The sequence below is a fragment of the Plodia interpunctella genome, chromosome 1 (genome assembly GCF_027563975.2).
Source record: "Plodia interpunctella isolate USDA-ARS_2022_Savannah chromosome 1, ilPloInte3.2, whole genome shotgun sequence".
In the NCBI taxonomy this organism is placed as follows: Eukaryota; Metazoa; Arthropoda; class Insecta; order Lepidoptera; family Pyralidae; genus Plodia; species Plodia interpunctella.
This window is the reverse complement of record NC_071294.1, coordinates 6,490,733-6,515,350: the sequence shown is the minus strand read 5'-3', so window position 1 is coordinate 6,515,350 and position 24,618 is coordinate 6,490,733. Positions and strand designations below refer to the sequence as shown.

General features: G+C 34.9%; 1 protein-coding gene across 6 annotated transcripts in view; it reads right to left on the bottom strand.

The window, feature by feature from the left end:
* Positions 1-24,618, bottom strand: part of by (blistery) — an 80,625-nt gene that overhangs the window by 34,365 nt on the left and 21,642 nt on the right. For 3 of the 6 annotated variants that reach the window (XM_053765910.2, XM_053765996.1, XM_053765827.1), the window contains exon 4: positions 5,933-5,998. In XM_053765910.2, the coding sequence (XP_053621885.1) occupies positions 5,933-5,998 (66 nt within the window). Of the gene's footprint in view, positions 1-2,706; positions 3,123-5,932; positions 5,999-20,323; positions 20,780-21,386; positions 21,640-24,618 lie in introns of those variants that run through there. The other 3 variants (XM_053766168.1, XM_053766079.1, XM_053766252.2) reach the window with 3 other exon arrangements.

The window sequence follows — 24,618 nt, the reverse complement described above, 5'->3', positions numbered from 1 at the left end:
CAGAATGCCCAATCATTTCTTGAACGAGCGATAAACTTGTTTTGTGAAATAGGTAGGTACTATGATTTAGAAATTGCACCAGACACAAGACGCAAGTCATCACATCAAAGCCAACTAGGAATGCAAGCATTTATTTTATGAAGTTAATTGAAAATTGCAATCACACAAATTATTTTGGAAGGATAGAAGATGAGTCAGTTAGCTACATAATAATAATATATAGGAACATAGAGTAATCTGGAATTACAGTGTTACAAATGTGGATCATTACTATGTAGATCTCATTTATAGAGAAATCACAAAATAAGAAAAGTTTGGGAGACATACTTTGCAAATAATTCTTTGTTATATCCAGCGTGAGAATGTCTACGGCTGAATTGGATCATAATGCCATAAATGCATTTTATTATTGTCATTGGAACTGAACCAAAGTACTAACTCAATATTACAATAAAGCAGAAGATTTTTTTACTTATTTGGTTGAACGCGAAATCTCTAAACTACCAGTAAATTTCAATTGGAGCAGTTACCCCTGAAGCACAGCTCATCATCGGACGAAAAGGATCTGATTCCGTTAGTTTACTTAATAAATATATATTAATTAATAATTCTCCAAAATATAAAAAGAATCCAACGGTATGCTATCAGAATGGCGGAATCAGCTAATATCTGCGAGGAGCAAACAGGGGCCAAGGACAATTGGTCACCGGCATTAGCGCGATTACGTGGAGAGATAATGGCTGCCCAAACGGACCCAAGAGATAAACATTACTAGTACAGAAAGACACCTCTACCGTTTCTTATTTGCACCTTCATTAATTCAGTAGAAGCAAGGAAGTTATATTTCCCTTCGCTTAGATTATAGAAATTATTCTAAATTCTGTGCCCCATCACTACTCTTCACTAAAAGAAAAATATCTCTTCCAAAAGAAGAGTATCCGCCAGTGCGAAATATAATTTCTTTATTATATGTTTTTATAAAATTTTGTTGGACATGATAAAATTAAACTCTGATAAGAAACTATTCGATGTCACATATACATACATATAATTTAAAACAAAAATAAAATATATATGCTGTTGTTTTACTTAGAATATAATAAATTATTGATAGTTTTTTATTTCTATTTAAATAATAAAGATTATTGCCTAAATATGATAGAACTATAATCTGTACTCTTTTTATTTCACTGCACTACTCTAGCCTCCAGCTTTAGCTGCTTTATCCTTCTATGTCATCTTAAACTGAGCTATTTACTTTGCAAATAGCCACGTTCCACTACAATGACTATCCTATGCCTTCTTGCTCATTTGAATATACTGACTCGCATATCTAACCTCAAATCGAGTCGAGACTCGTTCCCACTTAAAATGTATGGCATTGACGTATGGGTTTAACATTTGAGTAAACAACTCTACTTCTACGAGTACGAGTTCATTTAAGTGCCTATTGAATATGGACACGTTAGTTCGTAGGTAATTATTATAGAGGTATGTTTATTCTAGCTCTGTATATAGGTTCACTATTATATACGAGTACGAATGACGCCACGCACGAAGTACGACAAGAATAAATAAATACATTGAACAATTTTGGTCGGCTAGACTACTAGTCTCACTCACTAGACTTGACTTCATCCTATCACCTAATAGAGATACTAAAATTTCATTATATAACTAGCTTTTCCCGGGGCTTCGTGTGATGTAAAATCTCAATAGTTACGATACCGCGTATTCTGCAGGACATGTGTCATTGTGTCATTTTTGAAATAAACATTTCAAAATCCCTTTTAGGGATGCTATTTCCAAAATCCAATTAGGTCATTAAATTTTTTACTAACCACAAATGCAAATATTAAATTAAATGTGACTCACTTAAAAAATGACAAAGATTCATACATACTTGCACCCCCTACGTCCCCCGCTTAGGGGTGGACTACCGAGATAAAAAACTTATCCTTAGTTGTGCCGTTACTTTCTTTACCTTACCCTGAAAATCCCATCAAAATCGATTAAGCCGTTTCGAAGATTACCCAACAAACAGACAGACAAAACTTCTAAAAAAAGTCAATGGAAACGGGTTTTTAAAGAGTAAATTACAGATAGACACATCTATTTTATTTATTTGTATGAATAGTCCGTCTATTACTTTAAAAATTATCCTATTAGAATAAATAAATATTATAGCTGTTAACTTATGTAAATTAGTTAATACCTATGTAGGTATGTAGATTGCTTGCCAGAAGCCATACATTTTCGAGTCACAGAATGGAGTCGCGATGTTTATGTGGCGAAGTTGCCGCGCACCGGGGCCTCAACTGATAAGATAACCTTGCCTTTCAATTTACTTTGCTGAACGGTTGCGTCTAGTCTAGAAACGTATTCTTATACATGCTTATCAATTCAAAGGAAAAATAGAGCGCGTGTTACTTACTACTTACATAGTTTCCGGTTCGCCACCGATATCGACTTCAAACTGGGACTGAATATGTTATGCAAGACAAATAAATAATCTCGACTTTTCTTATTCAACTATCAATTAAAGTATACAAACATATCGATAAGATATTAAAAATAGGTACGTGGATAAAAATGCATAATACAGCTCTATCTATGTTTACTACTAATATTATGCAAATATTGCATATAAACAAGGTCATCATAGCATAGAGATGTTTATAGGTGTAGGCCGAGTGTAGCACCTACCTCGTGCTCAAAGGGATCCTCTGTTTTAGAAACCCGTTTCTCTTTATCGCGGCTGAGCGACAGCCTCCTCTTGAATAACTTCATCACAGAGCGGCAGGCGCCGGCGGCGGCGCGCAAAGTCTCACAGCTCAAACAGTGAAGCACCTCATTACTTATTTATCAGTTTGAATATTTTTACTAGCTAACTCATTATCTTTGAAGCAAAGAGAACGGTTATGAACACACCACTTGAGGCTAGTTAAAGGCGGTTTCCGGAAAAGCCGCGGAAACTGGCTGCATCGCGGCGGAGTGTTTGGTTTGTGGGTTCAAAGTTGACACGTGATGTCGCCAGCACCGGCGGTCGCGCATGTCGTGGGCGGAGCGGCGTGCGGTGCGGTGCGACCGGGGCGCGGGCACGGCGCGCACTGGCCTGCTCACGAGACGCGGACAGCCAACACCTCGCCTTCGCGTCTCACCACGACTCTGCCAAACCTCCCCACGATACACCTCATTCATCATAATCAACACCAATTTAACCCTTTTACGATCATCATGCCTCGATCGTGAAAGTGCGAATTTCAGAAGATAAAGTAGATACTTAGATAGACACGTTCGCACCTTGGCCGTTAAATCTAGATATTTACGTATGAAATATTAAAGTACTTTTAAATTTATTGGTTTGCTAGCAAACATGTCATATATACCATGTTGTATTTTGATAATAGATCAAACGTGGTTCAAACCATATCAGCTCTGATAACAATATTGGTAATCAAAGATAATTCTTAGATACATACATCTAATCTATAAATTATGTCCCACTATGAATAAATAATAGATAGAATCAGAATATAAAAATACATAATATTTGACCTAATTAAAGACTCACGCTTTAATTCAACAACGATAAAGAAACTGAAAATAAAGCATCCGCAGCAACCATAAACAAAGATCTAAAACTGGCGCAGCTGGAGTTACTGCTAGTTCGACACGATGTCAATCAGGGCTCAGGACACGTGTGATGGCTAATGCTAAGATTACTAACACTACATCCCGCAATCAACATTAATTACAACACAATAATGTCGCAGGATGGGGGCATTCGTTTTAATTAAAATGTATGTAACGACCTTACCAATTGCGTTCATTATAATAGTGATAATATTTCTTATTTATTTAAAAGTACAAAATTAAAATACTCTCAATTTTTTTAAAGAGAATAATACTGATTTACGGCTCAATAAACATGGGACGCAATATGTCTCACTTATAAATACATCAGAACAATAATAGAGGCAAACAGAAATCAAAATTAAATTGCTCTTCAAATAAATTCTGACATCGATAGATTAAACTCAAGATTTTGTTATCTATATTGGAAATAATTTATACAACATTATTTTTATTATATATTTATCTCATAATAAACATAAAAATTGTTTTGAGTAAATTTTCCTTGAACTACGAATAAAATTTTACGGTGAAACTGACTGAGGGCTTGAGTGGTAATTAATTGTCAATTTACTTAAGGTGCTACAACCTACAACCCTTTCGCCCTCCGGATATTAAACTGCCGGGATTTTCTCAACCCCTCATAACTGACCGCGCGTGAATAATTTATTCCCTTGTACATTTTTTGCAGCCTTGTTTATTATATTATATAAATATTTCATATTATAGAAGAGAAGTCGGTGCTTAGCTGTGGACAGAAAAGTTTGAGATGATGATACTAAGAAATATATCGATTTTTCTATCTTAGGGTATGTAAAATTAATATTTTAATTTATTGTTAATGGTCCTGTTCTCGTCATTAATTTAGAACCATTTATAAATCTTATAATCACATCTATTCTGGTGAGATTGAGCTCGACGAGTCAAGGTTTACGATGTCGTCACAGACTTATGTATCAACGATGTCATCGTTATAGATGCACAAGATCAAGAATTATAAGTGGATAAAGTTATTTATTGTTGATTACTATAGATTAGTATTAAATCGATGAAGATTATGGTAAACTAACCAGATGCATCTTGTTTGCAACATAGATTACATTTAGAATTGTATGGTAGTTCAGCTAACCACATAATAATGTACACACTACATACAAGCTATTCACGTAAACACTTCTATGATAATAATAAAGTATTTCATGTCCTTCTAAATTATTTGATGTTTGGTCAGAACTCAGAAGTCAAACAGGAAGAGCGTGTTGTGAGGAATGTAGCGCTCTCTGGTGTGAACCCGCTGATGTTTGTACTGTGCTTAGCGCTTTCTAAATCCTTGCTATCCGTCTGCCTATGGATCACGTCACTATCCCATTTCAATAACACTTAATAATTCAAAATTATTCCTCTTACCCCAAGCCAGCAAAAATGTTAAACATTAGTTATCTCTCATGAAACTAATGATAATATGTCAATCACGATCATAGTAAATTACACAATGGTAGGTAGCATGGACACTTAGAACATTGAAATGATTAGTTAGTTGCGAAACCTGTTCGTTACCACAGAATGTATCATTACGTATATTAAAGAGAATTTGGCAAATAGTGTGAAAATGAAGATGATGACGTCGTGCGCCACGCTCTGACCCGCGCCGCGTCGTGCCACTTTCTTGTGCCCCCGTGACGGTAATGGGAGGTAATATCAGCAATTTCCAGCTGCTACAGCCCCTTACATCAGCCGTATAGGCTCGTCCCACGAGGGTCTTTCGAGAGCCAAATATGCGAAAGTTAATGATCGAGCCCCTTTGAAGGTGGCTCCGATAATAATTATGGTAAATTAATTTACGCCGCATGTTTCTCGCAATTATCGCGTAATATACGACATGGGCAGGTTGGCGCTTTATTTATGTGATAGCTTTTTAATATGTAACAAAGGCTCTATATTTTAGTATACATTAAAAGGATGGGTTCCTTTATAGTCTACTAGAGGAAGTCCAATAGTGGAGCACATAGCAAATAGAAGAAAGAACCTGACAAAAAATTGCAACACCTGTTTCTAAACCTCAAGAAAGTTTTGTCTATTGTTTTTCAGATAGCTGCTTGGAAATGATTGATTTAGCATTATTATATATATTTATTTATATTTAAGCCATAGCGAAACTCCAACCCTTACGGAGTTAGATGATCAAATTTGAGAAAAGTCCTTGAAGACTGTTACTGAAGAAGTTCTGTTTAATTATGAGCATCTAATAATGATATGTAATTGATGCTACAAACTAAAATGATGTAGATCTACTCACGGCATTCTGCAGATGTTCCAGCAGCTGCGCAGTGTTGGGGTCGGAGAGCTGCACGGCGCCAGACACCTGGAACAAACACGAGTGCTGAAACTAGGTCAATTGCTGTCGATGCAGCTCCCGGGGGACTGCCCTTACTGCCGAGTTTTATATTGCATGAACATAGCCTATTATATTTACTATCGTAGGCCATCAAATTTTATCCAATATGCGCCATAAACAAAAATGTCATAAGAAATAAAAGTTTGACGACCTCATGGTCGGGTCATGATGGAAAATGTTTTTTTTTCTGATTGGCCCCGGTCTTGGATGTTTATAAATATACATATATAGAGAAAATAAATTTTGCGAAAACGATAGAAGACATATGGGGTTGCAATAATAATAACATCGGCACAAGGTCGTGTGCCACCCGTGTCGTAACGAATTAAGTCCAACCTTGCACCAATACAGCTCGGCTCACCTTGCCAAAACTTCTTGAAGACAAATAGCCAATATAATAGTACCTACCTATCTAACTATTACTCATCTAATCTACTCATAGACAAAATTAATAAATAATATTAAAATCCCTCTTTCCGGGAATAATGATCCATACGGACATAGATAAGACAGGAGGCGCCAAGACAATGTGAAAGCAGTGTTAAAATGTACGTGAAAAGATATGGGATCTCCGAATCTACAAATAAGATAAGAACTGTTAACATAGTCTAGTTGGATAAAATAACATCATTTTCCACATAATGTAGATATAAAATTATCCAGGTACATTGTAGATACCAATGAGCACATAAAAAAAAGAAAAACAGGTATTTTTTAACATACCTGTTGTATGCACCTGTATATTTCGGTATGGATGTACACAATAACCAAAAGTTTATTCAGAAACTTTCACAGGCACTTTGTAAGAACAAAACTAAATAATAATGAATACAGTATCCATCATACATCACCCACTTACAGCTTCGTGGCCCTATTTGGGAATTTAATAACTGAAACCAATTCTTGTAATCAAAAATATTGGCATAATATCTTTTTTACAAGCTTTTAACTAATATTAAGGAAGGAAACCGATTTTAAAAAGGTACATTATCCAAGATTGCTATAGGCTATATTTTATTTCAAAATTCCCACGGGAGCGAAGCCCCGGGCAACATCTAGTTATTAATAATGTTGTAAAATTACTAACTCACAAACGCTTACCTCGTTAATGAGTTGATTAATTGAAAATCTATATTATTATTAATATAGATTTTCAATTAATCAAACTTACCGTGACATATAAAAAAAGTCATGGACACTACGGTGGCCATGACAATGTCAAAAATAAGTCTTACGAGACTGGATGTGTATTTTACAACAAAATACACTAATTCAATGTAAATGAGACTAAGATTATGCCAATGAGCTATTATGCAAATGTATTCACGGTATCGTGTTCTGAAATGTAAGTAATGATTTTATGAACCTGCTGGAGGCAACAGGGAGTTAAAGAGGGTAATAGAGATCGAAAGCTCAAATTGGAAGCATTAAGACCAGATGCGAAAATAGATGCAATAGCAATCAGTTCAGGTGAGAAAGACAAAATCATGTGAAAGTTATGGATGTGAGGGTAAGTGTAGGGCCCGCACAAGGGCATTGTTCGGTCCTCGGTTCGGCCTGCGCCTGCGCCGAAGGGCAACAATTTGTGGTTATTGTCTTCCCGCAATATCTCGCACGTTTGTCACGGACAATGCCGGCCGCAACACAATCACTACACGACGGTCTATTTGTGTCGATGTCCTAATGTTTAAGAGCTATTCATATAATTCAATGACTATTCAAAATTTGTTGGACGCATTCAGATTAAAGGAAGACTTAAAAGCTATTTGAAAAATTTACGTTATATTGGTGTTTCAGGCGTCTGTGAAACTCACTATTAGACGGGTCACATTCTTATTTGCCTGCAGTATTTTTATGCAGTATTTGCTTGTACATTTTTTTTAAATTTACTAATATGTGGTTAAATGTTCTTTCATGTAAGGACACAGTAAGCACAAAGCTGGAATTATTTTGAGACTCTTGATTATCCTACTACCTGGGTACTAAAGTATTATGATAATCAGTACTATATCCACCAGGATACATTACTGCGAAAATATAAATCATAGTTATAGTTCAAAGCGACATAATGATCGAACTTGCAAGTGGGCCAGCCTTGATATATCTTCAATAGCCATTGAATCACGGCTATTTCTTAGGGCGTACACAGAACAGATTACATACCTCGCTTCGTTCCTGGTATGTGGAGCGTGCCTTATGGGTCGCCATTATACAAATGCTATTTCATAAAACTTGGGCAACTTGTGCACTGAAAACTGTTTATGATAATCGTTATTATAACTTACCGTTTCAATGGGAAAACCAGGTAACAATAAAGAATATATAAATATTTAATGTCGACCTCTTTGAAAGCAATACTTGTTATATGTTAAACCAGCAGTTTTGAGTTATTTACTCAAATTCTAACGGATTTAAATACAGTCAGCATTAGGTCTTGACTAGTCTTTGTTCTATATCTATAGCTAGTAGAATCATAAATTGACGTAAAAATATATAGTTTCATTATGCGATTTGATCTAGTCACAAGCGTGCGTCGTCATGTGGCTGACTGACGACATTCGATTACTTAGAAGATATCACTCAGGGTTGGCAGGTCGATTTGCGTAATCGATTTTATTAGTATAGTACCGGCTACAAATTTATTCAAGTGTTGAAATGATAATTACATTTATCTCAATGTTTATATGCATGAAATATATGTATATTGATAGTTGAACAAACTACATTGTATTGAAAGCCATATTATAAGGCACATTGGCGCCTAGTTGGTATTTAAAGAATATTAAATAACTGATGAATTACACCAATATAAATATTGCTTAAGGGCATAAATGACTCCTCGGATTTGTGATAAATTACATTACACCAGTATCTAGACGTAATGGCAGAGGTAATTTTTCATCGGAAGAAATTCGCGTAGCCCAGCCCTGCCATGAGTGCGCAATCGATTTCAGCAACCCGGAATAAGATAAAAACTTCATATTAATTTCTATAATTGATACCCTCGAAATTATGTCCAAGTTCTTTCTTGTCTCTAATTATTTAATGATGGATTGAGAGGAGAAAATGATATGTAACACTTCATATTTTTCTTGCAGAGACCACACAGCTGGTTACAAATTACAGGCTTGCCGCTTGCTTGACGTCACAATCTTTATTAAGTTTACTTACTTCAAATTCTCTTATAATTCTTTGATTCTCCGCTAAATAATACATTTTATAGCCCAGAAAACTAATAAATGAATGAAACAGAAGAAAACAGATTCTATTAGAAAAGAAACACCTAAACATTAATTTAGATTGACAAATCTTTTTTCTGTTCCTTCAATGGAACTATGGCTACACAGCTAATTGTATCTATCCCACATGATTCTAGTATCAAGGCCGTCTCGCCACCCGCCTAGCCTACATCCGACTGTCACTGGCCTAATTAACAGGGACGTCACGAAGCCGACCAAGAACGGACAAGTACACTTCTGAAAGATTGTTGAAATTGGGCGAACACGGTCGGGATTGGCTTCCACTTCCAACAACTAAGCAAAATTTCCTGCACTGTGTACGCAAACTATTCTATTTTAAACAATATATTTAAGTTAGATTCTGCTTGAAACAAAATTAATTTTATAAACTGTCATTCCATTCCGAACAACTGAAACAGATCAGCTATTTTTCTTTCTCAAGAAAACAACTTTTTGGACAATTACGCGACACCACATGAGGCATGAGTGTAAAGCGTGGGAGAGCGAGAAACACTGGTTAATGATAGCCAATATAAAATGGACTTTCCCTACGCTTTGTATATATTAGTTAAACAAATGGAAAACGTTGGACAAAATGTTATTTGCCTTTTGTACAATAAATAAATAGATTAGGTATATAAATGCTATAAGTAATTAGTATTTGTTATTTAAAATCAATTATTGATTTGATATTGATGATCTAAACTTTTTGCGTTTCCAAATCAGAGTTGTGGTCAAGTACTTTCAAATTTGCATCCCTGTATGACATAGCACGGAGGCATAAAAATACCGGAAGGATGTTTTATAGCGGTTGACACTGGATTTCACTTTCTCCCCATGTGTTGGTGCGTGTCTAACATTTCAGCATTCAACGTAATGTATGACGTGTACCAGAAGTAGAAGCACATAGATATCAGGACGTGAAGAAAGTACTTTCATATTTTCAGTACAAATGTATCAAATCAAACTTAATTCCCTTTTCGAATAACTTTCACATAAATAAAAATTCAACCGTAAGGCTCCCGTGGGGATTTTGAGATTCTGAATAGTGTAAATATTTTTCGTAAAATAAATAAATAAATATAAGACTAAATTGTCTATAGTTGGCAACAAGAACCTATTTTTGTAAGAACTTATATTGCCTAATGTATTTAACCCGAATATTCAACAATCCGAACATAGCTACTGAGGCTGAAGACCCTTCCAGCAATACGGGGGAGTAAGGTCAGGGTCAATTGGTGGCTTCGGACATTTAACTGCCCTTTATCTTTATCCATGTCTACTGTTGAAAACCTTATTACATTTGCGTCTAGAATACATTTTATAGCGTACTTTAAGATCCGAGTCGTAACGAAGTTAACATAGATCAACAAAAAAGAAAATAACCTTTATGTTCAAAACGACATAGTCGTGACTTGGTAATGCCCAGACGACGAGCACGCGATGTAAGCACAAATAATGCCAACTTTAACATGAGTCCACTCTACAATTAAGTACGTAACCAATCATGTCACATGACTTAATAATTTATGCGTGAAACTAAGCTGTGAAATCTATTTATAGTCTGACGATATAATCAAGAATATATTCATGATCAAACCAATCTTAAAATACTTACTAGGATATGCTGGATGAACATCATCACACCTTCTTAATTCGCTGCTGGTAACTATCTAGAATATGTATTGGTAATGGTAATGTAGGTACTTATACCCCTCGTTCCGATTTGAGAAATCGGAATCTATTTACCTGACCCATACTCAAACACTTTATCTTGATTTGCCCAGAAATATATAATAGTTGTGCAGATAATTCATTTTTCGTAGTTACAGACGAAATCTTGAGCTTTATACTCTTAATTCCTCAAAGCCGAGGCGGCGCATCAGACGTTATGTGAGATAATGAACGCGTATAGTCGAATCCATCAAGCCGGTGAATAATGTGGAAATGGGGTAGATACTTGACGGGTCTCTTTCTCCGGACATGGCCCACGCATTTTTCACTAGCTACTAACGAAGCTCTGTAAGAACCTTCATCTGTATTCATTACGTTAGATTGTACTCAGAGGTGCAAGAGTAGACGCAGTGGGAACACAAAGCTCATTGTTACCTATTGCTTTCTCGAAGATATCAATTAAGTACAGTGAATCTTTAGTACTTTAAGCTTTAGTAGATGTATTTCAAACATATTGTTACTAAGCACATAGTTACCATTACGTGTAATACGATGCGGATAAAATTTTAAATTTTAGATGCAAATTGCTGAGCGGTTTTGTTTTTAACTGCACGGTTAAATCATTCGTACAGTCAATTAATGAACGATTACAAAACAAACTGAATTGCAAAAGTTCAGACAAATCATTTTGGACGATCAAACGAGCGCATTACGGCATAACGCTTTGGACCCATTTTCCTATACCTGAGCAACGAGGTGATGAGTCTTTTAAAGATAAACGATACCACTGATTATGTATAGTGTTGTTAGTATATTTAGAAATAATGTAACAAAAACATTCAGGGTTGGTAATGCATACCCACTTATATTTATTTTTTCAAGAAAATTTAATCACGATGGTACAATTAGCTTTTTATATGTCTTCACTCATAATAAAATCATCGTTGATATTATTTGATATTCACGTATTCTATATGGAAGTAAACCTAACATGTAGAAAGTTAGGTAACGTTCCGGAGTTGCTAATAGGCCTATTTTTGTTGGTGGAAGTAGTGCAGACCCGTACTTAGCCATGTTTATGAGGTCCAGGCAGGAAATCGCGAACATAACACTTATGTCTATTTTGATTCAATGCAATGATTCTGGTAATCACTAACAAAATCTGGTCTTAATGGATTAGATGATATCTTCCACTACATTGTTCTTCTAGATTGATTGATCTTAACTAAACTTTATAATAATAATCAATTCACACCAGCGACAGCAACAATTTACTACGTTCTCGATGTTTAAATTAACTATACAGTTTATTATTATCTAAAGACTTAGTTTCATTAAAATGCACCTTTTAACAAAATACAATCACTCCACACCACACCACAATTTAGTTATCGCTTAAACAAAACGAAAATGAATTGGAATGGAACAGTTAAGATAAAAACATGAGCGAAAGCGATTTATTGTATATATTTAATTCACACAATCGCCTGACTGAACTGAGATGGAATACTAGTGGCAGCCGTATAAATTGGCAGGCGAGGTTATTAGTGTCAGAATTAGTAAGCGTGTTGCTATTAGTTAAACGCGATGGTCTCCATCCAAATTTTATTTGACATAACGATAAGAATAATAGTTACATATAAGTAAGCCTTTTGTAGAACAAATTGAAAAATGAATTCGATTCGCTTTAATGAACGAGGTTTATGATCATTCTATAAACAATTATCTTGTCTATCAACTCGAGTCAACCGCCATATTGATGTGTGGTTAATCTTCTAATCTTACATCGATTTGATATACGATTTTAGCAAAATAAATAAAACGATCGGTTGAAATAAATGTTGTTTAAACTTTTACATTGAACATAATTAAGTCTGGTAAAAGTAGCTATTCGTCAAGATATTGGGAATACGAATCACAAATTGGTTCAGAGCTGTCCGTTTACGGCATTCTGGCAGCAGTCAACTTAATTTACGACTTCATTTCGTGCGAATGCGTGACAGATAAAGTGTGTTTAAGTTGTTTGCGTGTATCTTGGAACGTATTAGCAAAGGAACACGTCTCAATTCAGGTGAGGAGGACGTCGGCTGTCTTTGCAATTAAAGTGTATGAAATACAGACAAACACGGAGTCCGAACGTTCACTTGAGATACCGAGGTAGCGATAAATTGTGAAGGGATCGATGAAAATATTTTGGGTGAAAATAAAACAATAATTATTGCTGCATTGAATGCTTGTCTTGCTCTCAATCATGATGCAAAAATGTATAATGTAGAATATATTTTGTACAAATAATGTTACACTAATCATCATAGTAATATCCTGGTAATCCACTGTGTAGGTAGGCAACAACTATTAGTACTTTCAGGAATTACTTTCTAGCATCGTATATAATCACTGTTGTTTAGATAAGAAATTCGAGTAAAGTGAAAAATATTACGACATTTTCTTAGACAATATAGTATGATTGATTATCTACCAATGAGAATATAAAAGTTAACTCTCTTTCAAAATATTAAATTGAGCGTCACTATAAATAAAGAAAATTTTGATTGTGGGAAATTTTATATCGCAATTCCATTGTCGCTGGCACTCAGCATATTTACAGAAATTAGCAGCGCTCTGCTACCACGTTTAATGATAGCTTTATGAGGATCATTAAACAACCAACATTTCAACATATACTCATATTTAGACGAATTATATTATTATATCTTACGATCTCCGTAACAATGATAATTATATTCGCATTAGTTTTTGAATTATAGTAGACTCCCATTATTTTTGACGTTCAATGGAAAAATGGAAACTTTGATATTTTAAAAACATTTTTAAAACATAAAGTAGTGTAAATAAGAAAAAGTGCAGGTATGTTTCTTGCATGTAGCAGAATATTACAAAATGCATTACCTTGTTGAAGTTGTCACTCTTCGGTGACTCCGAACTCACAGTACGTACTCGTACGTTCTAATTTAAACTTCTCTCATCACCAGAGACAAAATGGCAAACAAACGTACGCCGCCCACGTCTCCCGAAAGCAAAGGAATAATGCTAACAAGAAATCGATTATCGAGTTCTTCAATCTGCAGTATTATCAAGTCATAATCTTGATTTGAGTTCGTAAAAAATGTGCCAGTCACGAGTGAGACGATTAGCGTAAGTGTACACAATCGCAGTGTTACATTTTTTTAAGGCAGCAGGTATATATAGTTTTGTTACAAATAGATTAGGCAAAAGAAATGGAAAACATTTGTTTTTATTGTTCTATTTTATCATTTTCTCGTAATATTTATTAGTAGGTACCTATATGAAGTTTGCCTGATTTCATGTTCATAAAACCAAAAACTAAATTAAGTAAATTACATTTTATAACGTTTTAAAATTGATTAGTATCCAGCCAAACATCTGTAAGTCTCCTTGGAGAGAAGAAGACAAGAAGACTTTGAATGCATTCTTATGAAAGTATTAGATGACAATTGAAAAATTGATAACAATAAATTCAAGCTAACTATTGAAACTAGGTTTACCGACTGTACTGACTCCTCCGAATGAGATTGACTACCAGTTCCGGGTCATTCGGCCTCCAGTAAAGTTTTTGTATGTACTATTAAAACATTAACTATATCAAGCACGAATTTTGGCAGGCGGTTCGGTCTTTTCCACGAAAAATAAACATTATTACTTCCAATATACGTTCGTTACTATCGGTGGTTAATATATATAAGTAAAAATGTATATATATACAATAAAAACAATGTAAAAATAGAAAAACTTATACCTGTACCTACACAGCTAAAGAATAATTTTATTGAAAAATGATATATATATTTTGATTTACATTTTCTCTAAAATTTTATTTTGGGCTAAATCTGGAAATCCAAAATTTTGATATCAGCTCAAATACCAATTGAGAGTGGATATGTTAATTTGCATCTACTCAAGACTGAATAAAATAATTACAATGAGTATTTATTAGTGACGTCACTAATTGAGAGCAAGCCTTCGTTCCAATCGGCAATGCGCATGCGCTGCGCAAGCGACAGAGAAAGCCTGCCTTATTTGTAATTAATTGCCGTACTGCAGGCTGCGTGATATCCGTCGCTCCGACCTGTATAATGTGAGATGCTGTTATTATATACTGTTTATTTACAATTATGTTGTTCGATATCGTTTTTATCTAAGACAAGTTATATCAAAATTGCCAATCTCAAGCTTTTACCTTCCCTTTTCTAGGTAGGTACTTTTCATTCAATGTCTACGTTACTTCTGGCTGGTTCTCTATATTGTCAATGCACTCCATAGTAATAAACCTACCACCTACAAAGACTTTTAATCCATGACCAGGTCAACAATCGCGTTCAAGGAAGTCTAAGCAGATCACGTTTCATCGTTTTTACTCTTTGAGGAAAACAGTCATTGATACAAAAACTGTCAGGAAGATTCACTCAATTTTGTATCTCCACACGTTTCTACCAAACAGTTTACTATAAAGTGCAAAACAGGTATTAACGAAAAATAATTGGAGTGCGTCGCCCTTTCAATAGGCTATAAAGATTATTTCGATCATTCCAAATATTAAAACACGGGGTAACATAAAATTTTATTTACAAGCTTACCAAGGTCTTTTTGAATCGCCGATTTACGGTACCTAATTATCTCCTGTATGAGATATCCGCAATAAAACTCTATATATAATGTAAATATGAAATTATAGTTATCTTACGTTTAGGTTGTACGAAAAACACTACAATAGTGTTGTTCCTTTTATCAGAAACATAATTTGATTTGTTGACGATTTATAATATTCAATTTTGTGTTAAAATGAAATCAAACTAAAAAAATTCCTATCAGAGGATATTATAAATAAGCATATTTGTTTATTTGGCAATGAGACTATAACTAAATTAATACAGTACATACATATGCTAAACAATGCATGAAACTAACAAGGTGTATCATTCATCTTAGTTTATATTTAGCAAAGCTGTCGGTGCTACTTAAAGGGAATACTGATCTTGAAAACAGACGAACACAATCGGCGAATTCCGCAGACGCTGTGAAATTCAGCGGCTGCGAATAACATTGCGTTTGTGGTTTATACATTTGGTTCAAGCTTGAAGAATGCAGATTATATATGCATTTATTTATTACTAGTGATTTTTACTATTAAGTTTAATAAAATCGCAGGAAATACGTCAAATAGGCTTTACATTTTTTCTTTGGAACGTTTTGAAGTTTTTTGTGTTTACACATTACTGATCGTAGATAAAATATATTTTTCTTTTATCTATGTTACTAATAAAACTTTACCATTTGTTGTCAATTAATATATTTCATTTCTATAAGTACGTCAACAGTAGTTTTTCAATTGCATAAGGAGTGTAAGCAAAAATGTCAACGTCCCCGTAAACCATTCTTGAGAGGTGCAGTGCTCGAGAGAAATTTGCGCTATGCATATTATATATAAGTTGTTGTAAGGCAGTGGCGGAGATGCTAGCTGCAGTCTCACTCCTCGACTTGTAAAATCAGCATGCCTCCGCGTCGAGACCGGTCGACACCGTAGTTAATCTCGGGAGGCGACGAACCCGGAAGCTGAGCGACATTTCAAATATCAACCGCCCTGCTGGTACCCCCTAAGCCTTGTCTCGATAATGTATTAGAGATTTGTTATTTACCCTCTCCTTGATATGCGGTCCCAATTTCTTCCTCAACCATTGAGCATCGGAGCTGAGATTTGAAAAAACCCAAAGTAAATGTGTTATAAAATTTGAAGACTGTTTGTATTTAATTTTCTTCTTGTTTATGTGAACACCATAAAAAGCAAGATTGTTCCTGTTCCAAGCAAATGAAATATCGCGTTTTATAGCTTCTGGTTTATATATGTGCGAAACACCATATGTAACCTCCTCAGACGTAATTGCAACGGTGGACAAAACCCGTCGCTTGTAATAAGGTGTTAACATTAACACTCATTCATAAAACGAATGCCTGCTGCCACTCGACGCCACTTTTATAAAGCTCTTCTTCATAAAATATAGTGGCCGTAGCAGTGGAAAACATTGCGTTTTTAATGACTATTACAACCGGTGAAAATTTGTGTGTTAATTATAAAAAAGTGATTGTATGATAAATCACATCACGTCATAATAACTGATACCTATTATAAATGCGAAAGTGAGACTATGTTTAATATATCAAGAAAATGAAAAAACCTATAATTAATTAATTGACATTAGGTACCTATGTTATAAAGTTTTGGCAAATTTAACACTATTACTTTCAGATGTATCATAAAGTTCTTGCATGTAATAACTATAGGACTAGTATGGATGGTTATCTAGCCATTTCCAAGACATTATAGTAAACATGTATTATTATTTACATATATTGTGAGTAAAAAATGAATTTGTAGCTGGAATACGAATTCGTAATGAATATTCATGTGTGTCGAGTTAGCGACGCATGTGTCGGAAACAGCAATTTAGTCAAAACAAGTTGTGATTGCCTGCCAAATTGATGGCTCGATGGAGCACCACCGGTTTGGCGGCCGGCGCAATTCGGCGCAGCGCTCATTCTAGAAGGGAATATTGTTTGATTTTTCACACATAAAGATTTTTGCCATGCCCACAAGGCACAATGTTACAAATTTAATTTGGCTCCTCCTACAAAATTATAATTAACAATCATTTTATCATCGTTCGATAAATCTAAGACTAGAAATTTTAAAGGATTCTAAAGAAAACTCGATAATATCGGATCGCTTTTTATGTCTTATTTCTTACATTTTTAATTTGATATTAGTGTCATACTAAATTTAGTAGTCATAATTATGACTACTTAAAAAATCGATAAAGAGACATCCTGTTGCCTAAATTTAATGATATCATCCGCCGAATTATCGACTTGAACAAAAGTCATTTAATGCTCATTTGAGTGAAAAGGAATTAAGTTTGTTATTGCTTTTTTAAATTGATAAATATTACTATGGTAGGTACCATACTTAAGTATAAAGCATTAAAAATATATTATAAATAAACTTAATATAGTAGGTATTGAATTGAAACATATAACGATATGACTGACTTCTGTCGTCTCGTTCTGAATTAAAAAAAAAAACAATTTACTTCCAGAATGTAGACAATCCCTAAATCTCTACTTTTGACATCATCAAATACATTTTTTGCATAAATGATACGAGGAGCCGTAAATAACGATATTGCACCGTCCGACCTAACTACAGGCAAAGACACGGACAACGGCGGCGCAGGCGCTTTCCTGTCTTATATAAATGGAGAGCAACGTGTTTCAATGAATCAGACTCAATTTTAGTCATACTACACGTGTAGTGCCGGTGTAGAGCACTTGTAATTGCGTATACTTTTTCTATCGTCAAAAACAATATTTTTATGGAGATGTGACAGTAATGTATGTACTGTGACGGATTTTGGACTTTAAAGACACCTAAAAAATAGTAAATCTTGTAATTAATAAAATTGATCAATTAAAGTGACATTTTTTTTATTTAACTATTTCATTACTTTATTTTATACCCAGTAAATTAGCCAATTCTAAAATACCATATTCCATCTTAAGCCTCGGTGAAGCGCGCTCAATAGTACCTAATGTAATGGGCTACATTGTAATAAAGATATTGACGTGAGGTACACTCGACGTGAGCCGAGCGGAGTGACACCTGGAATACCCGCAACCGTCACCTGACCCTCGTATTACAAACACTCTTGCCATTTTATTTGTTCTTGGGGCAAACGCCTCCACTTGCGCAGGAGTATTGAACCACGCATACAAGATCGGTTACTATACCGCACACTTTCTTACCTAATCTAGCTATGGGACGCGGCCCTGCTTCCGACGACTTCGCAATAAATGTAACATGAATATATAAACAGGCAGGCATTGAGAATATTATTTAATGTAATGATTTAAAAAATACGATCAGTTATGTAGTTGCACTCGCTAGTAATTACATAATAAAAAGAAAAGAAAATTTTGACCTCACGAAGTAGATAATATGATTCTTTAACTTGATAGAGCGATAAATATAAATAGAGAATACGTGGTGAAGTTTTTTATCAGCTTTTTATCTAATCTAAATAATATTTCCTTTTAAAGTCTATAGTGTGAACCCAAGGCAAAAAGAACAATAAATGACACAAGTACAAGACAAGCGACTCATCTCTTCGAGCAACATAACTTGCTTGCTATCCATTAAGTACACAATATTATCCACGAACAAAAAACTATTTATGAATCAATTAAGACATCAACGTCTAGTTTGTTATTGATGAATAGCAAACGCTATTTGTGTTCATATTATGATTGTTCTTCACTTTGCTTTTGAATAGAATACTACACAAGGTCAAAATAAATATGTAATTAAGTCGATTAAATAAGGTAACGCGTAAATAAATATGACTTCATGATGATTACATTTTTATAGATATTGTTCAAAAATCATTATGAAATTACAAATCTTCCCAGAAGAGAGTACACAACTTGTCCTCTGGTGATTAATGTACACAATATGGGTGGGCGGTGCAAATTCCAAATTGGTTTTTTTCAACCTTCTCATCAAGTTTTGTTGTGTTTTTTTTATTTGTAACATAAGTAATTCATTAATAAGTTGCATAAGTCGAAATGTATTTAAAAGAAACGTCGTTTTTAATTTTTGAACTTTTGCATATATTGTAGGCACTACGGCGTACGTAACGTTTGTAAGATTCAACGATTCTTCGACCTTCTTCCACTCCTTTGCGTTTCTCCTCGTAGCCTGATATCGCATACGGTACCACAAATTATATAATACCTGACAGCACTAATGTATTCAAAAAAGAGAACAATTCCTCAAAATGTAATCGCCTTAAAACCCTCAACTACCTTTCGGGTCTTAACGTGCGTCCTCATTGGCATCTCTTTTCTCGGTCTACAGTGTACTATGCCTACCGACCACCACAAAGCACATCATTAAAACGTATAATGAAATACCTACTATAAAACATCAATTAAATCCTGCCTCTGAATGTTCATTGCTTATTAAAATTGCTTCGCGGAAAATTAATGATAGTGCAGATCAATTTTGAATTTGATTTTATAATATTTGCTAAAATATGAAAATCCAGTTTTCATATAAGTAAATACAACGTGTCAACGGCACGTCAACCTTCCCGAATATATTGCAAACTCGCTCCTATTACCGCGACATAAAGTTCAATGAAGGGTAACTTGACTTGCTAGTAGCTAAATATTACAATGAGCTATAAACTTTAATTATTATGTTTTCGAACATGAATCAAACTGACGGATTTGGAAACTTATTGTTACACAAGGAATAAAATTGAAAATATATGACTATGATGATTACCTGTAAATCAGAGCTTCCCGAGGAGGTGGAAGTGCTGCTGTGGTTGCTAGGCAGCCGTCCGTTGTGGAACATCTTCCTCCACAATATCCCACAAACCTACGAGCACTGGTGAAACTGTGAAACGTTTACCGAGAGTGTTTTCGACTACAACCCGGACACAGCTCACTCATTGTCCGAACACATTATACTCAAAGCTTTCTTCATTTAGCAGTCATTACTGTAAACACACTTTATTTCACTAGACGAACTAAGCCTTCATTTCAATAGAACGTGACAATGTTCTCGTAACTTTTCAAAACACTACCTGCTCAGAATAGCGAAATAAGTATAATTATGAGCGAGTTTGTTATGTAAATCTTAGTGTTTGCAATTTGGGAATATGAAATAACAATATGCCGATAATACACCTGCGCGGTAGGCAAGCTCTACGTGACTCAAGGAGAAAGAAGGCTTATCTGAAACTGAAACGTAAACACAAATATCGTCATTCCTGTCGATAGTAGAGATATCAAAAATGTGTTCACCTTGAACGTTCCTTTTTTGACGGTTTTCATTATAATCTCTTATCGATTGTTCAATGACTATCTTTATTATAAGGAGCTATTATATAGGTTCATGTTTCTACTATCCTACAACAAAAAGTTACAAAGGTTTCTATGAACATGAATTTGATTGCTCACTAATGAAGTAGTTACAATATATGTATTACGATACGAGTCGTTGTCGAGTCCTTGTCGACCCAAAGAATTTTGCAAATTTCGCAATGATCGTAAAGTAGAGGTATATTTTAAGTCTTCAGCCTTGCTTGTCTTAGGTATCTGTCAAATAGTTTTAAGTCATGTGTTTTTTTTACTTATTGAAAACAAGTCATGATGAAAGTATTAAAACATCATATGATCATGTTATTAAGTTACTTTGGTATCTAATATATTTCCAATTATTTCAGCATTAGTTTATGTTTAAATAAGTAAATAAATCGTACCATGTGGCTGCACTGGCAGACTTGTAAGGGATACATAAATCCGTAACTCTATAAATAAAATTAGCCATTAAAAACAATCACCAGACGCCCGGTTAGCGCTCGACTCTCCTTATTCTGCTTATTCAGTTCTAAGCTATAATAGTCCATTAAAATAATATTTATAATACAACATTGCACAGATTTTGCAAGAACTCTCGAAGCACTGTAGCAGGGATCTTAACGTTATTTATAGGACGATGTGGTTTTAAAGTGTTTAGTTAGAATATGGGATATATTTTCGATATTGCGAATCCGTCGCGAAGGTCGGTTTCGCATGCGCGTGGGCTTGTCGGCGCTCGCGGCGGCACTGGCGACCTGATCCCGCGCGGCTGCAGCCTCCAGGTACCGGGAGATAGATCCTCGGGCCGGCACGTCCCGGCTCGATTTACTTCTCGGTACCGGCGACGGCCGCACTTGACACATACCACTCCGAGAATTGTACCAATAAGGGTGACTTGAACTCGCGATATTTGCGGATGTTGCGCTACTGCGAAACGGCAAATAAATGTTATCTTAACTATTTATAGTTTACAGGTAAAAAGGTTTTTTACTCTAAGGCTTGTAATATCATCATAGATTACACTTTGAAAGCTCGATTATTTCCAAAGATCAATGACGGTTTATCATTCCAACCTAGTTCAATCTACTTACATTATGGACTAAAATAACTACGGGTTTTAGAAACTATGGGTTTTACTTAAAAAATAATGTCACTCTCTCTATGCAATTCCATATAAAGGAATAATAGCATAAATCATATCACGATCTATATATTTTTAGCGTTTATTGCAAGATGTATTTGTTGCAATTTAACTACATAGTTAGTAATAATATAACCAATATACAAATATAACCAATAGGTATATTAACAATTATATTTTAGTAAGAATCTAAGAGAATCTTGTCTCCCGCCCGGCTATGAGCAAGCTCCTCATTTGCAGTCAACTCCCGGGCACGCGCCCGCCATTTCACTCACAGAAACACACGGAAACACGCGAAAGCCCTCAGAACTCGCAGGCTGGGCACTTACAATGTATCTGATAGTCAGGGCTGCCTATCCATGTTCGTCGGTAACCCAGTTCTGGTGGTTAGTTATGGGTATAACCACTTTCGGGCTTTGCTATTGTCCGAATAGAAAGTGCACTGATCTGTTTAATATAATGTCGCATTTTAATGAGTGTTCAAAGATATAAAGTGCAATCGTATCCATTCAGTTCGTACTATTCGATATACGTATGAAATTTATTTGTACATCATGTATGAGAGTGGAACAGATCAAGATCGAATCAACCAACAATGATATCGAAACATAACATAATATGCTCGCGCGTTGCATTGCATGTGTGTTCGCAGCTCTCGAGTTTTAAGCATTTCAAACAGCACAGTTTTTCAAAGTTTCCCAAATTTCACCATGCGTACCAGAAACAAATAAATATTTAAAGTGTGTACAAGATAGATCATGTAGACACATTTTACACTTTAATATTTTAGTTGGTTAATGTCTAATCGATGGTGAGCACTTTTTTGTGCTATGCCACAAAACAGTGTTCACCAGCGACTAGCAGTAGCGCATTTGTTAGTAATAAAAAAAACATATCCATTCTCGTACAATGGCAATAACTATGTCAACTACGCAATACATCTTAATCAAAGAGCATTCTTATCAGGAAGTGCCGTTATTATAAGAAATGTCGTAGCCTACCGGCGGTTGTCGACATGAAATATAGCGTAGTTATCGTATTCGAATTTGTTTGTACAAGCCGTCAATGGGTGACGTCACTATAAGACCATTCATTCAGAATAACGGGCTATACAACGAGTCCCTTATTAGATTTTTTAATGATATTTGAGAATTTTCGTGCGCATTCAGCACTAATTAAGGTTTGCGAAAACCGTACTAAAATCTGGTTGTTTTTTGAGGACAAAAGGACTTATTTTTATAATCTGTAAGGATTATAATTATAGAGAGTTTAAATTTAAGGCCTAGGAACTCGTAGAAAAAAATACATTGATTTTCCAGCCTACAGCAGCGTGCGAACCAATCCCCATTGACATAAAAACGATCGCAACTCGAATGCATTTTCTTATCGTGCCTTATCTTATTTATTGATTCTCTTATCGAATCTTTTTAATCTAAGTACCTACCATGTTGTAGAACATTAGTATATTATAGTTCGTAAATAAGACATTCAAATAAACCATGTCAGAATTCAAGTTATCTCTATGTTTCAAAAAGGAATGCCCAGATCGTATGTATCGAAACAATTTGATTAAATATTAATAGGCGAGTCGAATGCACAACTAATCGGAAATTCAATAAATTATTCCGATATCATATTTAGAGAGCGCGAACTACATTTTAGTAAAACACAACTACTAAAATCGAGATTCGTAACTTTGAATTCGTACAAACTAGACGTGTCGTAAAGAGTTTATATGTATGTAAGAGACTGTTGCATCAGTCAACTTTAACGTTAATTTTAACCTGCGCAACAAAAAGCAAAGTCTGTAGGTACGTAAATTGTAAAGGTCAAATTTGACTGGTACAATTCAGCCTAACCGTGACATCCGCGTGAATCCGGAATGCTGCGCAGTTTGGGAAATATTAGAACTAGCTCCGTCAATATGACACCGACTTTTTGAAAATTTTAAAGACAAACAGCAAAAATCGTTTAAGGCGTTGGTCAGAAGAGTTAAAGATTCAGAAGAAAATGTATAAAATTGTTGATAGTTTTATACCATATTATTAAGATTCCAATAATATGTTTGCCGTGCGGACGGTGTGTTACATTAAAAATATATATTTTATAAAGTATATGGAAGCTACATATTGGTATTGCTGATTGGCCGATAGCAGCCTTGTTTGTGAATTCTCGTGTACGTCCGGATGGACGGACGCAATTTATTATTCACATCCCAATACAGTTATCAAACGGGACGTGAGAAACGTTCTCATCTTTTATTTTTATAAACATTATACGGGTATTTCTTTAAAAAGGTTCAGCTAAGAAGCTGAGTTCGTTGTCTCTTCAGTCAATAAAACATCGTTCACAGGTTTAATATTATTTATTTATTTATTGAAATGTTCCAGTGATCAGCGTTTGCTGGCGGTAAGGCATGTTGCGTGCTCGCTCTGGGACTCCTACGCCGCGCTTTTAAATTTACGAGCATTTTACGATTCAATTTACATTTAAAAAGCAAATAACGGATTTCAAGATACCTTTGAGTACGTAACAGTATCTTCACTAAAAAAGCAATTACACCGCTATAATAT